The sequence below is a fragment of the Erythrolamprus reginae genome, chromosome 1, assembly GCF_031021105.1.
Source record: "Erythrolamprus reginae isolate rEryReg1 chromosome 1, rEryReg1.hap1, whole genome shotgun sequence".
NCBI lineage: Eukaryota > Metazoa > Chordata > Lepidosauria > Squamata > Dipsadidae > Erythrolamprus > Erythrolamprus reginae.
The window spans coordinates 221,609,071-221,627,473 of record NC_091950.1 but is presented as its reverse complement, the minus strand read 5'-3'; the positions used below and the strand labels follow the sequence as shown (position 1 = coordinate 221,627,473).

The following is an 18,403-nucleotide window of genomic DNA, read 5'->3' as shown; positions in this document are numbered from 1 at the left end:
GGATACAGCTAAAGCATATATTAGAGGATTAACGATCTCTTATACAGCAAAGAAAAATAAAGAACAAAGGATAGAATATGAACAACTGACTAGTAAGTTGAAACAACTTGAGCTAGTATTTCAACATAATACTAAAGACTACGAGATTAAGAGAAAAATGGATTTAACTAAGCATAAAATTAAACTTATTGAATAAAAGCGAATAGCAGAAAAGATTAAAAGAGCCAAACAGCAGTATTTTGAACATGCTAACAAACCAGGAAGATGGCTCGCATATAAACTAAGGAAGTATAGACAAGCAAAAATAATTAAAGAACTAGTAGATGACAAAGGTATTAAAAAATATAGAAGTGAGGAAAAAGCAAAAATAGTACAAGACTTTTACAAAGAACTATATAAGAAAGAAGATATTAAAGAAGATGAGATCTTTAGGTATTTAAATTCATTAGATTTACCATAACTAACGGAAGAACAACAAGCAAGGTTAGATAGTTTAATTACAATACAAGAACTGCAGATAACTATTAAAAAACAAAAGAATAATAAAGCTACAGGGCCAGACGCTATCCCGGTGGAATGGTATAAAATAGAAAGCGATGTAATAATAAATAATATGCTGGAAACTTTTAATGAAATTGTTATAGATGGTAAAATACCAAAATCTTGGTCTGATTCGCTAATAATGTTAATTCATAAAGCTGGGACAGACAAAGATAAAATACAAAATTATAGACCTATATCATTATTAAATGTCAATTATAAAATCTTTACTTCAATCTATACAGAAAGATTTTAAAAGATCTTAGAAGAGATAATACATCAGGACCAAAATGGATTCTTATTTTGTTTCAAGTAATACCTATAAATCCAGGGGGGAAATTTTTTAAAGACTTAACAACAATTGTTAAAAAAATTTTGTGGCAGGGCAAGAAGGCGAGAATAAAGTTAAGTATTTTAGAAGACATAAAGGAAAGAGGTGAATTTGCTCTACCTAATTTGAAATTTTATTATAAAGCAGCTGCATTAACTTGGATTAAGGAGTGGATTACTTTAGAAAATAGAAGAATATTAACTCTGGAAGGGCATGATCTGATGCTTGGATGGCATGCTTTCCTCTGGTATGATAAAGAAAAAACACATTCTTATTTTAAAAGACATACAATAAGAAAGTATTTACTAGAAGAATGGAAAGATATTAAGAAAGATCACTTTTTAAATGTACCAGATTGGATATCCCCACTAGAGGCGATATCCCAATCTAATCTCATATCGGACAGGAAAATACCAAAATATAAACAATTACTTGATGAACAAATGAATTTAAAAACAAGAGATAAACTTCAAGAAGAAGGATTTAAAATAGATTGGTGGCAATATATACAGATACAGTCAAAGTTTCAAAAAAAAATAGCAAAGTATATATATTTAGCAAGAGTAAAAACATTTTGAGCAGTTTATTGACCACAAATTCAAAGAAATTAATAGGGAAAGCATATAAATATATGATTGAACATAAAAATATAGACTTGACTCTTAAAGATAATATGATAACTTGGTGTAAGAATTTTGGCCAAGAGTTTGATCTGGAAACGTGGGAGAAAGTTTGGATAACAAAGTCTCTGGAGAGGGGCGGCATACAAATCCAATAAATAAATAAATTGGAAGATGACAAATTCTGTCTCTTTAAAAGAAAACCAAATTAAGATGTTTTACCAATGGCACCTCCCACCAAATAGAATTGCTAAGATGTATCCAAATACCTCCCCAAATTGTTGGAAATGTAAAAGTGAAATAGGTTCTTACTATCATCAATGGTGGACATGTAATAAAGTCCGGACATATTGGAGAATGATAGAAAAAATGATAAAAGAGATTACATTACATGAAATAGAAAAATCCCCTGAATTCTATCTTTTAGGCATAGCTAAACAGAAATATAAAAAAGATATTTTTTTTCTGGTTGTACATATTTTAACAGCGGCCAGGATAGTGTATGCACAAAATTGGAAAGGAGAAGCTATCCCCAAAAAAGAGGATGTAGTTAAAAAAAATTTGGACTGTGCAGAGATGGATATGATGACAAGAAGGCTGAATGATCAAGAAGAATCTGACTTCTATTTTATTTGGAACAAAGTATATACATGGATAGATAAGAATAAAATTCAATATAAGGTTATGAAAACTGTATGAATATAATCCAAAGTTACTGATATTTTTAGCTGTTGCTACTGTTTGTTGGTTTTTTTCTTTTTTCATTAATTTAATCTTAAGTGTATTAGAATGTGTAAACAAAATTCTTCTTTTCATTTAGAATATTATTTTGACTTAAAGATTTAAGATTTTATCCTTTTTTCTGTATTAAAAATTGACTTCTAGAAAAGAGGGGTAATTGTAACCCCTACTATGTGTTTAAATGTTTGTAAGTTTGTATGTCTTTTTATTGAAAATTAATAAAGTTTTTGAAAAAAAATTAAATGTTTCTTATTGCTTTTCAAATATACTACTAAAGGATTGTGGTCAGCCCATGTATTTGTGTCTATCTCAACCTCTTTTATTTGTTCTTAAGTTATTTTTGAAGCCCAAACCATGTCTATTCTTGTTCAAATTTTGTGGGGGTTTGAATAAAAAGTATACTGTCTAGTTTGGGGATGTCTTTCCCTCCAAATACCATTTAGTAATAACTCAGATTTCATTTTTTGAAAGGTAGTTGGTAATATATTTTTCTTGTTCTTATCCCCCCCCCCCCGAATGGTCTAATGATCTGTTTTTAATTGCGTTAAAATCACCAATTATAATAATATTTTCAATCATTTGATTTTCATTAGGGGCATAAATAGAGACGATGACAAGCAGTTTGGGCTCTATATTTATCTGCACTATTAATATTCTACCCTCTTGGTCGGCATACAATTGTTTGGAATTTATGGAGTTTTCAACATATACAGCTATCCGTCTTTTTCTTTGGTCTGCCAATGCAGCATACATATTTCCAATTTTTGAATTTAATAATAATTTTTGGTTTGTCTTTTTAATATGAACTTCTTGTAATATTACTATCTGTGCTTTTTGATTTTTAATTTTAATAAATATTTGTTTCCCTTTTCTCCATTCATTTAAACCATTTACATTTACAGAAAAGATTTTCAAATCTTTCAACATAGTTATTTGTAGTATTTCTTGGTGTCTTTAGATTCGCGCTGTGGTTGTTTTCTTCTCGCACCTAGATCCTCCTCTCCCCCCTGGGCAGTGTCATCTGTCTCATCTTCTCTTCTTTCTGGCAGTTCTTTCATTGGTTGTTCAAATTTGTGTATTCCGCTAGTTTCATAAAAATGTCTTTCTTCATCCAAATTTTCTATTTTATATCTTTGTGTTTGCCAATAAAGTGAAAGTCCTTCTGGAATAAGCCAGCGAAAGGCTATATTTTTTTTGATCAAAATTTTAGTTAAGAAATAATAGTCCCTTCTGCTTTCTCAATCTTCTTGGAACTTGTTTCAGTAGTGTAATTTCTTTTCCTTTATCTTGTAGTTTTTCATTTCTTGTCCATTTCAGAATATCATCTCTTAAGGTTCTCCTAACAAATTTGATATGAACTTCTCTTGATAGATTGTGCCTACGTACATAGCTAGTTTGTACTCTGAAGACTTCATCAATTTCTTTTATTAGTTCTGTAGAATTGAAGGATTCCTCCAATTATTTCTGCCATTTTTGCTTGTAAATCTTCATCTTTTTCTTGTGTTATGTTCTGGAATTTTAAACCGTAAGATGCTCATTGTATTTCAAGATGTGTAATTGATTCATCATATCTTTTATTCACTGAGTCAGATTTGTCTTCAAAGTAGTCCATTCTTTGTTCTATTTTTCCAGTTTTTTCTTCTACTGCCTTTATTCTTTGTTCATTTTCTTTCAAAGTCTGTTGTATTTCTTTCATTTGCTCCTTCATCTCTCCTGTATCTGCTTTCAATTCACCTATTTCTGCCTTTAAACCTTCACATTGTTGATTTGTATCATCTTGGGATTTTAGCATAAAATCTTTCATTGCATTCAGTGTCTCCGGTATTGTTGAAAGGGTAGGCTGCTGTTGTGCTTTCTCTTTCTCCTTCTCTTTGGCAAGCATAGTTGCAGTGGTGCTTTGATGTACAGGAGATGGATGAGGTGATACTTGAGGGGATGTGGCAGACGTTAAAGTTTGTTTTTTAATAGTCTTGGTATATGTGGATGTGCTCAACATCCTAATCTTGGATGGTGTTCTTCTGTATTCTTTCTTATGGTTAAGTTTATGTTTAATTTGTATTTTTTTATATCTATATATATTTTATTAAGAAAAGGGAAAAACTCTGATAAACTTCAATCCTGTCAAACTTCGCTAAATATATTTTCTATTAATATTCGATATAAAAAATACCCAAATTTCTAAATGCCACAAAACAGTAATACAACAATAAAAATCTTTATACTTTATAGTTTATGCTTTACCAATAGTTTATCAATACTTAAAAAAATAGTCCTTATTCTTATTTTTAAAATTTAAATCTATTTTTAAAAGGCAGTGTATAATATATAATTTCAAATCAATATCAATTAACTAATTTTCAATATAGGATTTACAGTAATATAATTATTAAATATAAAATTAAAAAAACTAAAAAGATAGATAATATTGTCCAGTCCTTGTCCAGTCAGTGAAGCAGTGGAAGTGATGTGCCAGTGCCTGGAGGCTGTTGGGGTCTGGATGGGTGTCAACAGACTCAAACTCAACCCTGATAAGACGGAGTGGCTGTGGGTTTTGCCTCCCAGGGACAATTCCATCTGTCCGTCCATAACCCTGGGGGGGGAAATTACTAACCCCCTCAGAGAGGGTCCGCAACTTGGGCGTCCTCCTCGATCCACAGCTCACATTAGAGAAACATCTTTCAGCTGTGGCAAGGGGGGCGTTTGCCCAGGTTTGCCTGATGCACCAGTTGCGGCCCTATTTGGACCCCGAGTCACTGCTCACAGTCACTCACGGCCTCATCACCTTGAGGCTCGACTACTGTAACACTCTCTACATGGGGCTACCTTTGAAAAGTGTTTGGAAACTCCAGATCGTGCAGAATGCAGCTGCGAGAGCAATCATGAGCTTTCCCAAAAATGCCCATGTTACACCAACACTCCGCAGTTTGCATTGGTTGCTGATCAGTTTCCAGTCACAATTCAAAGTGTTGGTTATGACCTATAAAGCCCTTCATGGCACTGGACCAGATTATCTCCGGGACCGCCTTCTGCCGCACGAATCCCAGCAACCGATTAGGTCCCACAGAGTGGGCCTTCTCCATGTCCCGTCAACTAAACAATGTCGTTTGGCAGGACCCAGGGGAAGAGCCTTCTCTGTAGCGGCCCCGGCCCTCTGGAACCAACTCCCCCTGAGATCAGAATTGCTGCCACCCTCTTCGCCTTTTGTAAGCTCTTTAAAACTCACCTCTGCCGTCCGGTATGGGGGAACTGAGATATTCTTTCCCCCTGGGCCTCTACAGTTTATGCATGGTATGTCAGTATGTATGTCTGGTTTTTATAATAAGGGTTTTTTAGTTGTTTTATTATTGGATTGCTACATATTGTTTTTATCACTGTTGTTAGCCGCCCCAAGTCCACGGAGAGAGGTGGCATACTAATTCAATAAATAAATAAATAGACAGACAGACAGAAAAAAAAGAAGAATAAGAAGGAAAATAGGAAAAGAAAAGACAAAATAATGAAAAGGCACCAATGATATGCTTATAATTCTCTTTCAAATGTAGAAGTCCTTTGTTGATTGAAGTTCTGTATAATTTTTACCAGTTCTTTTATAATTATTCTCCAAATCCCAAAGTGCCAAATAATGCCAAAAATAGAATTAATCCAAATTTGTATAGTCCAGTATTCCAATCGTAAGTCCAAGTCCAAGTCCTATTCAAGTCTTCCAAAGAAGTTAGAGATGGTAATTTTAGTTCAGTTCCAAACATTTATCTTGAAATAATCCCTCAGAAACAGCCAAGGAAAGACAGAGAAAAAAAAAGTTTCTTCTTTGCAGCAAATCCAATGAACAAAACCGATAATCCAAAGACAGCAGAGCCAATCGAAATCACTCCAACAGTATAAATCTTCTTACTTAATTCACCAATTGCAGATTATCCCATATTTCATTAAATTGTTAATTTACTTGTTAATTTATTCCATTTATTCCATTTTAAAATGGAAGATCAAAACAAAGAAAATGTGATCTCTCCGCAAGTAGAAAGTAGTGCCCAGGATTTAACGTTATTCTGAACTCGTAGAAATTCCAATCCTTATTACAGCTTTACTAAATCATGTCTCTTAGTACTCTCATACAAATTGTGAATTTTATATCCAATCTCAATCAACTTTAATCCAAATTCGAAAGTTCAATTTAAAGAGAGAGGGAAAAAAGGTAGATCCGGCCGTCTGTACTTTGGCCCCAGGATATGAATTTTCCCTTCAAACTTTCTTTTTCGCCTTTTCGTTTTAAACTTTCCCTTTAATCCAATATTCCAAGCTTATCATGTAATAATAGAATTTTACCTTGATTCTTCTTTTCTCCTTGTATTCCCTTTCTGCTCTGTTGTTCTCTTAGATCTTTAAATTCTTCTTCTCACTTTTCTGCTTCCCACTGGTGTAGACGGATCGCAATGGCCGAATCCTCTAGGATTCAGAGGATCGGTTCTCCCTTGTCCAGAGCTGCGGGGCGATCCCTTGCCTCCGGAGCTTCGGCGGTAGCTCCTCAGACAGAGGGGAGCCCCCTGTTCTAGGAACGGGCCATCCGGACCCGATCCAACCACAAAATGCGTCCTCTGTAGGGGTAGAAGGAGTCACGGGGACAGAGCCCTGCCCCAGAGCCTCTGCTGCAATCCTGGATCAGACCGGATCTTCTCTGAGGGCAAGTAGGTAGAAGATGTCTAGCCTCTCCACAATACATGCATAGGCCTTCCACTCGACATCTGGCTTTCTCGGCTTCACTTAGGTGAAATCTGGCCATACCTAGATCCATTGGTTCCTCTAGAGCGATGACAGCTGCTCGGTTTCCTGTGTCTGTTGGCATTTGGAAGGAGCGTCTTGACACAGAGTTGAAACCGTTGTTTTGAAATCTTTGGCGTGCAGCTGGCACTGGTCTGGTTTTCTCCCCAAACTGGCTGTCATATCTGATTACACGGTTCTGGGCAGATGACAAATTAGTCTCGATGGTCAAACAGGTCTGGTAGAGTTCATTTAACTTGTTGGGAGTTGGATGACGAGTCATCTCATTCACAAATTTGGGTTTCAGGTCATCTTGGAACAGTTCCCTAAGGGCTTGCTCATTCCAGTTCAGGGGTGTGACTAGTTTCCAGAAGTCAGAGATATACTCAGAGATGGTCTTATTGCCCATGTGTAATTGGTGCAACTGAACAATAGCATTTTGTACGTGCATAGGATCTTCAAATTCTTGTTCAAACCTCTAGAGAAAAGCAGCATAATTTTGCAGGATTGGGTCTTGACGTGCTAAGAAAGTCATTGCCCATTCAAATGCAGCACCTTTGCACAGACTTATAATGAAAGAAACTTTCATGGCATCTCTAGCAAAATCCTCTGGAGATGAATTGAAAATTTTTTGACATTGATGAAGAAATGAAGCAACTTAATCTCTTGCCCCTGTAAAATCCGATGGCTTAGCTAAATAAATCTTTGGCCTTGTTTGAATGATGTGGTTTGAATGATGTGGTTGTACGGGGGCTGTGCCTGCAATGCAGCCACGGTTTGTGTTAAGGCCTGCACGTCATTTGCTAAATTGGCCATCCTGAGCTGGCTGGTTGATTTTCTTTATGGGGAAGTCGTCAACACTGTTCTGATCTCCGTCTAAGGCCACTAGTAATTGGAATAAAGGATTGCTAAATGCATATATTTGTAAAACACCACATCATCTTTATTTTCCTTTCCTTTGTTCCACACTGAATCATCTTGGCATGCAGCACTAATCTCTTATCTTAAACGTCGGTATGGAAAGCTACATCAAAATCATTAACACATTCCACAAGTCATTCTAAGATTTATGGCTAGTCAGAGTTAGCCCAGAGTCATAAAAACTGCAATTAAAAGCACACAAGGCATGCTTACATTCAGAGCTGCTTGAAAGAAACCTCCATTTTTCTTAACGCAGATTGACGACTCAACTCTTCTCTTCTTCTGACACCCGGACATGACGAATTAATTAATTAACCTGTTCCTCTCCTTAATATTTCTTCCCTGACAATTGCTCTCTTCGCTTCTGCAAGCGTCTGAAATAAGGATTTATCCATCTAGCATCTGCTTCTCCTTCACTTGAATCTGAACCGATAGAAACATCCTGTGGTTGGTCTCCTACTTCTTCTGCCTCGAAATCAGGCCCTAGCACTAATTCATAACCACTTTCTGAATCAGAATCTGAAAAATCCCCAAATTGAACAGTTTGGTCTTCTAGAATGGCATAAAGCTTGCTGAATTTATTTATTTATTTATTCATTCCTTCATTCCTTCATTCCTTCATTCCTTCATTCCTTCATTCCTTCATTCCTTCATTCCTTCATTCCTTCATTCCTTCATTCCTTCATTCCTTCATTCCTTCATTCCTTCATTCCTTCATTCCTTCATTCCTTCATTCCTTCATTCCTTCATTCCTTCATTCCTTCATTCCTTCATTCCTTCATTCCTTCATTCCTTCATTCCTTCATTCCTTCATTCCTTCATTCTGGATGGGTGTCAACAGACTCTAACTCAACCCTGATAAGATGGAGTGGTTGTAGGTTTTGCCTCCCAGGGAAAATTCCGTCTGTCCATCCATCACCCTGGGGGGGGGGAATCATTGACCCCCTCAGAGAGGGTCCGCAACTTGGGCGTCAATCCACAGCTCACATTAGAGAAACATCTTTCAGCTCTGGTGAGGGGGGCATTTGCCCAGGTTGCACCAGTTGCCATCCTATCTGGACCGGGAGTCACTGCTCACAGTCACTCATGCCCTCATCATCTTGAGGCTCGACTACTGTAAAGTTCTCTACATGGGGCTACCTTTGAACAGTGTTCAGAAACTTCAGATTGCACAGAATGCAGCTGCGATATGGGCTTCCCTAAATATGCCCATGTTGCACCAACACTCCGCAGTGAGCATTGGTTGCCAATCAGTTTCCAGTCACAATTCAAAGTGTTGGTTATGACCTATAAAGCCCTTCATGGCATCGGATCAGAATATCTCTGGGACCGCCTTCTGCCGCACCAATCCCAGCGACCAGTTAGCTCCCACAGAGTGGGCCTTCTCCGGGTCCCATCAACTAAACAATGTCGTTTGGCGGGGCCCAGGGAAGAGCCTTCTCTGTGGCGGCCCCGGCACTCTGGAACCAACTCCCCCCAGAGATCAGAATTGCCCCCACCCTCCTCACCTTTCGTAAGCTCCTTAAAACCCACCTCTGTTGTCAGGCATGGGGGAATTGAGATATTCCTTCTAGGCCTATTTATGCATGGTATGTTTGTGTGTATGTTTGGTTTTTAATAAGGTTTTTTTTAGTAATTTAAATATTAGATTTGTTATATACTGCTTTTTAATATTGTTGTTAGCTGCCCCTAGTCTACGGAGAGGGGGCGGCATACAAGTCAAATCAAATCAAATATATATATGTAGATTGTTCTGAGTTCAGGTTTTGCCCCGTGTAATATTTTGAGTGTCTATGCGACGTTTCGGTGAAATCACATTCACCATCATCAGGCTGAAGTTATAAGCTTCGTGCTGCTGTAGAAATGGAATGTTTGCAACTGCCATTTGTTCCTTATATATAGTGTTGGGGGTGGAGATTTGGTTTGAATGTAGCAAATAGATTGGGTGACTGTGTTTTAGTGATTTCATTGGTTGGTGGAATCACAATTACTTGAAGGATTGACATGGTGATGATTATGATATGTTTTTTTGTTTAAGGCTGGTTTCCAAATCTCTGGTAGGCGGGACGTGTCATCCCTTTTGTTCATGCAGAGGAGGTGTTTTTCTATCTCTATGGCTTCCATAATAATTCTTCTGTATAAATTTTCTGTTTTGGAAAGTAATTTAGTTTTTTCAAAGTCAATTTTGTGCCCTGTTTTTTTAATGTGCTGGACAAGGGAGGAAGTTTTTTCTTCTTTTTTAACTGCATTCTTATGTTCTACAATGCGTGCGTTTACTCTTTGATTTGTTTGTCCAATGTATGTGGCTGCACATGTTTTGCAAGGGATTTCATAGATTCCTTGGTTTTTGAGTTGGATTTTATCTTTTGGGTTTCTTAGGATGTTTGATATTTTTCGATTAGTGACAAATGAAGTTTTGATATTATGTTTGTGTATAATTTTACTAATTTTGTCTGTGGTGCCCTTGATGTAAGGGAGGAGGGTGGTACCATTATCCTGTTCTTGGTCTTGATTTTTGGGGGGTGTCTCTTTTTTGATTAGGTTTGTAATTGTTTTTCTTTCAAATCCATTAGAAATTAATACATCTTTGAGTTTGTTCAATTCAGTTTTTAAGTGCTCATGGTCAGCTAGGCGTTTGGTTCTGGTGATGAGAGTTTTGGCTACTGAGATGATCTGTGCGGGGTGGTGTTGGGAGTGTGCATTTAAATAACGGTTGGTATGGGTTTTCTTTAGGTAGATAGTGTGTCCTAGGGTGCCATTGGGTTTTTTATAGATTAGGACATCCAGAAAGGGAAGTTGATCATTGGCTTCTGTTTCCATAGTAAATTGTATTTTGGGATGTAGGCTGTTGAGATGTGTGAGGAAATTGTCTAGTTTTTCTTTTCCATGTGGCCAAATTACAAAAGTGTCATCTACATATCTCAGCCAAAGTTTAGGTTTGTGTTTAGATTGCTCCAATGCATTGTTTTCAAAATATTCCATATAGAGGTTGGCGATGACAGGTGAGAGGGGCGATCCCATGGGGGCTCCCTCTATCTGTTTATATCTTTGTTCATTATAGATGAAGTACGTATTTGTCAGACAGTGGTTGGTTAGATCTAAGATATATTTGGGGGGCTTGTATTTGTTTTGGATAGCTGTTAAGGCTTCTTTAATAGGTATTTGGGTGAAAAGGGATACGACATCAAAACTCACAAGTAGGTCACCAGGTTGTAGGTTTTGTTTTTTAATTATTTGTATAAAGTGGAATGAATTTTGTACATATGAGGTGATAGTTTCTGTATAGGGCTGAAGATATTTCGCTAAAAATTTGGCAAGATTTTGCAGAGGGGAGCCTATGGAGCTGACTATTGGCCTGAGAGGTATTCCTTCTTTGTGTATTTTTGGAAGGCCATAGAGTTTTGGACATATGGAAGATTTTTCTCTGGGGATGATTCTTTGTTGGATTTCTTCATTGATGGGAGAGGCTTTTATTTTGGATTTGGTGGTTTTTTCTAGGTAGGTGGTAGGATCTGTGTTTAGAAGTTTGTAGGCAGGGTTTTGTAGTAGAATGGAAAGTTTTTCTTTGTAGTCTGATGTGTTCATCACTACTGTGGAGTTTCCTTTGTCTGCTGGGAGGATGATTATATCGTTGTCTTTCTTCAAATTGATAAGTGCATCTCGTTCCTCCTTTTGTATGTTGCTTCTAGGTGGTTTGCTGGAGCAGAGAATATTGGTGACTTCAAGTCTGATTTTGTTGGCTTCATCTGGGTTGATTTTATTTAGGGTAGCTTCAACTCCACATATGATGTTTTCAGTTGGAATGCATTTGGGGGCTATTGCAAAATTTAATCCTTTAGAAAGAACATTGGTTTCTGCAGTGGTGAGGGTCCTGTCTGATATGTTATGTACTGTTTTTGTCATAGGTTGTTGTGAAGGGCTGGGTTTCAATTTTACTGCAGCTCTGTACCTATACATCACGAAAACTGGTTGACATGAGATGATGGGCAATCTGGAAGAAAAGGGCTTATGCCATTCACTGGGCTTTCATCACTTGGAGGCAGTTCTTAGGAGGCAGGAAATTCCCCTACAAAGTTTGGACCAACCACAAAAATCTAGAAAAAAACTTAGAAACTATCCCTTAAGCAGGTCTGGTGGGCTCAGTACTTTAGCCAGTTCACCCTCAGCCAGGAGAAGACACATTGACTTAGAAACTGAAAAAAGCCTTGGGGGGGGGGGGTTGTTTCAAAAGCATACAGGTTATAATGCTAAAGAAAGATTTAGTGTGGAAAGGGAATAAATAATAATAATAATAATTTATTAGATTTGTATGCCACCCCTCTCCGAGGTCTTGGAATGGCTCACAACAAATAATACATGAGATACAAATCTAATATTAAAAACAATTTTAAAACCCTTATAAAAAACAATCATACAGTTCAGACAATGGAACAGCTAGGTGTATGTCAGTTTCCACAAGCCTGATGACAAAGGTGGGTTTTCAGAAGTTTGCAAAAGGCAAGGAAGGGGGGGCAGTCCTGATCTTTGGGGGGAGTTGATTCCCGAGGGCCGGAGTTGCCACAGAGAAGGCTCTTATTCTGGGTCCTGCCAGACAACATTGTTTTGTTGACGGGGCCCGGAGGAGGCCAATTCTGTGGGACCTAATTGGTCACTGGGATTAGTGTGGCAGAAAGTGGTCCCGAAGGTATTCTGGTCCGATGCCATGTAGGGCTTTATAGGTCATAACCAACACTTTGAATTGTGACTGGAAATTGATTGGCAGCCAGTGCAGGCTGTGGAGTGTTGATGAGATATGGGCATATCTAGGAAAGCCCATGATTGCTCTTGCAGCTGCATTCTGCACAATGTGAAGTTTACGAACACTTTTCAAAGGTAGCCCCATGTAGAGAGCGTTGCTGTCAACCTTCACTTAGACTGCTGCATTCTTTCGCTTGGTTGTCAATAGTTACAGGGCGGGTTAGAGAGAAGGGGTGTGGGTGGGAAGCGCACAGGAGGAGATATAGGTTTTGTTTTCCTAGGTACCAGGAGGAGACTGTTAGAGGAAAATTCCAGAAGAGTGATGTGAGGGCCAAGATGTCCCACCTGATGATTATGGAAAATGGGGATTGGGCACGGTCCCAAGGGGGGTTGGAAAAGGGGTTTGATATATGTCTGTATCGCACCATTTTCTCAGATTTTTCTTTTCTTTCAATGCTTCTAGTTCTGATTTTAAAAAATTCACTTTTGAACTTTTATAAAAAGGACTCTGAGTTTTATTTGTGTGAATTCTGACTGGCAGCTTGACATTAAGCAAAGTCTGCCTTAACAGTCAATCATTGAGAAGAAATTCTACCAGGGACTGGCAAATATGTCCCGACGTGAAAGCAAGGGAGATTCTTCTGGAGAGGACACTGCCCTCAAAATACTTGAAAAGGAGGTAGCTCTGGATCCCAGCAGAGATGACCAATCCCAAGATGAGCTGGTAAGAAGAGCCCCTCGATGGTCAACCGGTGTGGGCATAAGTGATCTCCTTGACAATGTAATGAGGGATTCTGATGCTAATGTGACCCGCTGAAAGAAGGAAAAATGGGTGGTCAGCCAGGAAGGGAGTTTACTGATGGAGCTGGTGTCTGGGATTAAGGAAGCCCTGTCAGTGGTGTAGAAGAAAAGTCAGGAATCCTTAGCTGGCTTCCTGAGTGAGGAGGAGGGGGAGGAGGATGACATGGCCAGGCCCTCGGGGCAGGAAGTATAGCAGAAAGCAGCCACCCGAACCCCCCCTCCAGCACAAGATCTGAGTCCTCTGATCCCAAGATGTATGCAGCAAAGGGGGGGGAGCCAGCAGAAGCAAGGCCCCAACTACCCCCCCTTCACCCAGCGATACGATGGAGCGCCAGGAGGATTGAGATATTTCCTGGCCCAAGTGAATCAATACATGGAAGATTACAAGGATGAGTTCCCTAATGACCCAGCCCAGGTAAGAGTTGTGACCCACGCTTTGGATGGGAAAGCCGTGGATTGGATGGTGTCATTACACGAATGAAGGGACCCTGTCCTTAGGAATTTTGATCAGTTTATGACTGTCCTCAGAGCGTGCTTTGAGGATCTCCAGGCTGAAAGGAAAGCTAGAACCAAGCTGAAAACCTTGAAGCAGTCACTGTATATACCCAGGAGTTCAGGAAGCTGATGGCTTATGTTAGTTCGTATCCAATGAATATCCTCATGGAGTATTTTATGGATGGGTTGGATGATGAGATTTACCAGCACTGCCAAGCCAGAGCAACCCCTAGAAACCTCAGGAGATGGTTCCAGTTGGTGGCAGAGGTGGAGGTGGACCTCCTCAGAAGCCAACGGGAGAAAAGTTCCCCCTCGGGGGGGATGGGGCTTGAAGAAAGGCCCCAGTGTGTTTCCAGAGAAACCCAAAACTACAGCTTGCTTCCAATGTGCGAAGGAGGGTCATCGAGCAGCAGAGTGCCTGACCAAGCCTGTGCCGAGGGTGACCCCTAGTGGCGGAAAGAAGCCGGAGCAATGGACCAAGAAATCCCCAGACGCTGGGCGAGTGGGGAAGGAAACCGTAGAGGTTGCCCCCATTAGAGGAAAATTCCAGAACAGTGACATGAGGGCCAAGATATTCTGATGATTATGGACAATGGGGATTGGGCATGGTCCCAAGGGGGGTTGGAAAAGGGGTTTGATGTCTGTATCGTGCCATTTTCTCAGACTTTTCTTTTCTTTCGATGCTTCTAGTTCTGATTTTGATAAATTCACGATTGAACTTTTATAAAAAGGACTCTGAGTTTTATTTGTCTGAATTCTGACTGGCAGCTTGATTGTTGCAGTAGTCGAACCTCGAGGTGATGAGGGCATGAGTGACTATGAGGAGTGACTCCCTGTCCAAATATGGCTGCAACTAGTGCACACAGCAAACCTGGGCAAATGCCTCCCTCGCCACAGCCGAAATATGGTGTTCTAATGTCAGCTTTGGATTGAAGAGGATACCCAGGTTGCGGACCTTCTCTGAGGAGGTCAATAATCCCCCCCCAGAGTAATGGATGGACAGATGGGATTGTCCCGGGGAAGCAAAACCCACAGCCACTCCATCTTGTCAGGGTTGAATTTGAGCCTGTTGGCACCCATCCAGACCCCAACAGCCTCCAGGCACCAACACATCACTTCCACTACTTCACTGAGTGGACATGGGGTGGAGATGTACAACTGGATATCATCAGCATACTGATGACATGTCACCCTATGTCCTTGGATGATCTCCCCCAGTGGTTTCATGTAAATATTGAATAGCAGGGGGGAGAGGACCGACCCCTGAAGCACCCCCACAAGGGTGAGACCTAGAGGTCGACCTCTAACCCCTTACTAACACTGACTGCGACTGACCAGAGAGGTAGGAGGAGAACCACTGGAGCATAGTGCCTCCCACTCCCAACCCCTCCAGCTGGCGCAGAAGGATACCATGATTGATGGTATTGAAAGCTGCTGAGAGGTCAAGAAGCACCAGGACAGAGGGCAAGCCCCTATCCCGGGCCTGTCAGAGATCATCCATGAGTGCAACCAAAGTGGTTTCCGTGCTGTAGCTGGGCCTGAATCCTGACTGTTGAGGGCCTAGATAATCGGCTTCTTCCAAGGACTGCTAGAGTGACACCACCTTCTTGACAACCCTCCCCATAAAGGTTGGAGACTGGATGATAGTTATAAAGCACGGCTGGGTCCAGGGAAGGCTTCTTGAGGAGGGGCGCACGAGTACCTCCTTGTAGGGAGCCGGGAAGGACTCCCTCCTCAAAGAAGCATTGACAATCGCCTGGACCCAGCTCCATGTCACCTCTCTGCTGGCCGAAACCAGCCAAGAGGGACACAGATCCAGTAAACAGGTGGCGGAACTCACAGCTCCAATGGTCTTGTCCACTTCATCAGGTGTCACCAGGTCAAACTCCTCCCAGACAGATGGACAAAGACGGGCCCCAGTCAATTCAACTGACTCATTGTTAGTTGACTCTGCTGCTATCCAATCAGAGTCAAGGTCTGTCCAGATCTGAACGATTTTATCAACAAAAAATGTGTTAAAATCCTCAGCACTGTTCTGTAAGGGCTCCCCAACATATAAACCATATATGTTCTAATCAGCCAGGGAACAATGATCCTACAAAAGAGTCACTACACAAAGCCAGTGGGACATTTTGGGTTTGAAAAACTCTACACCTTATAAAAAAGCATTTTTATGGCCTAAGATGAAAGAAGACATAGAAACCTATGTGGCGAGTTCCCCTATATGCGGACTTAGTGGAGCATTTTTCTCCTTTTGCCAAATTAACATGGTCTAACTTGACAGTTCTCAACATTCTTGGCTATATCCAGAATCTGAGCAGCTGCAGGTCTTAGTTTGGACTCATCAGTGAACTGATTCTTCTCTATCAAAGTTGATCAAATTTCTGCTTCTTAACTTTTATTTTTGTCTTCATTAAATTTTCAATTATTAGTACTTATGTAGCCCAATGCAGTCCCAGCCTATTCAAATCATTGTTTATTTTGATCTTGAAGAAAGTATCTATCCATTAGTTAGTATGATTGTACTCCAAATTTTCTTAATGTCTTGTAAAGTTTTTATATACTGTAGATGTAAAATAATTTTGGGAATAGGATAAAATCTGATTAAGATTAATTTTTTTAAAAAAACTATTGAATTTGAAAACTTTAATATGGCAGTTGATTTAGAGAATCTTTTTGAACTGTTGCCTTCTAACAGAAGATATGGAACTATTAAAACTCGGACCACACATTTTCTGAATAGTTTTATCCCAGAGCTATACTTGCATTTAACAATGAACTAAAGGGTCACCATCAGTGAGCTGTTGGATGGTATTACCTGGTCTGCAGATGTTTGGATGACTCAAGGTGGGGAATTTATGGTGGGTGGGGCATGGGATTTGTTTGGATTGTTATGTGTGTCTTTAAGTATCATGTGAATTTTGTTGTATGGGCATACTGTGTATATACAATGACAATAAAGTATTTACTATTATTATTTAATTATACAGTATTAATTGGACAAGTATATATTTTATAAACAAAGCATTTCTTTGATTAGGCTTTTGTAATAACATGTGGTTTAACATTTAAAGACATGATTAAAAGAAAAATGCAATAATTGATAGCACATTTGAACTTATAATGACATATTGATGCATTTTTGTCTTAGTAGGCAAGAAAGCCAAAAGCAATTTTAAACTATCCATTTTCCCTAAGTAAATATATCTAAGTTAGTGAAATCGGTGATACACAACAGTGTAGATCCCATAGCAAAATATCCAAGAAGTCAAACTGTCCTTATTTCATGTTTTTTTCTTTAATTCTTACCAATTTCCTTAAGTTACGGTAAATAGCATGATAAAGCCGGAAGTTCGGCAATAAGGGTTTTTAATTGTTTAGTATTGGATTTACATGTTGTTGTTTTTTATTATTGTTGTTAGCCGCCCCGAGTCTACGGAGAGGGGCAGCATACAAATCAAATAAATAAATAAGTAAGTAAGTAAGTAAGTAAGTAAGTAAGTAAGTAAGTAAGTAAGTAAGTAATACATATATTCGTTTTCTATTAGGTACACATAAATATTTGAATTCATGGTATTTATTCTTTATTCTATTGTGTATATAATTTTCTGTTTCTGTTTTTTATTAGTGGTATATGAATGGGAGTAAATACTTTTCTGACTTATGGAATGTTATGGACACCCTTGGAATTTTCTACTTCATATCAGGAATTGTGTTCAGGTATGTTTCAGTTGACCCACAGTGATATTTTTATTGCCTTGCATTCAGAGCTAGAGGAACAAAAATATGCTATAATAATTATATAAAAAAACAAGTGACATGCGAAAATTTCTCCAGTTTATCTCATTAATTTTCAATCAGATAGAAAAATGATGGCTAAAAATGTTGAATTCCACCACTGTGGAGTGTGTGTACGTACAACCAGGGTTGGGTTCCACTTACCTTCGTCACCAGTTCACTTTGCACACGTGTGTCTCCTTGTGCAATTCTGCTTCCGCGCATGCCCAATAGCTATAATTAGCCTGAAGAACAGCTGAGAAGCTGATCAGCTGTGCTTTGGATGAAAGAATAAAGGTAACTATAAATCTGGGGATAGGCAGGAAGGCCCCTTTTCAAGCAGCAGCAGAGGAAAAAAACCTCCAAACAGTTTAAAAAATGGGAAAAAATCCTCCCAAAAAGATGGATGGTGTCCATGGATCGGCACTGACTGAACTGGATCTGTGACACCATTGTGATGTCACAAGTGGGTTGCTACCAGTTTGGGCAATCCAGTTCGAACTGGGAGGAACCCACCCCTGGCACACACAAATATATAATGATTAGACAATATAGCATATATAATATTTAATTTTTAGGTAATCTTAAAGAGAAAGTTATAGAAAATGATGTACCAGTTTAAAGAAAAGATCTTGGGGTTAAAAAGGATGTTTATAAAGGAAAAGAAATATTCTATAAGGATAGT

At 39.1% G+C, this 18,403-nt stretch overlaps 1 protein-coding gene across 1 annotated transcript in view; it reads left to right on the top strand.

Moving 5' to 3' along the window:
* Window positions 1-18,403, top strand: part of TRPM8 (transient receptor potential cation channel subfamily M member 8) — a 507,003-nt gene that overhangs the window by 336,637 nt on the left and 151,963 nt on the right. The window contains exon 15 of the mRNA XM_070758570.1: window positions 17,570-17,661. Coding sequence (XP_070614671.1) covers window positions 17,570-17,661 — 92 coding nt within the window. The remainder of the gene's footprint in view (window positions 1-17,569; window positions 17,662-18,403) is intronic.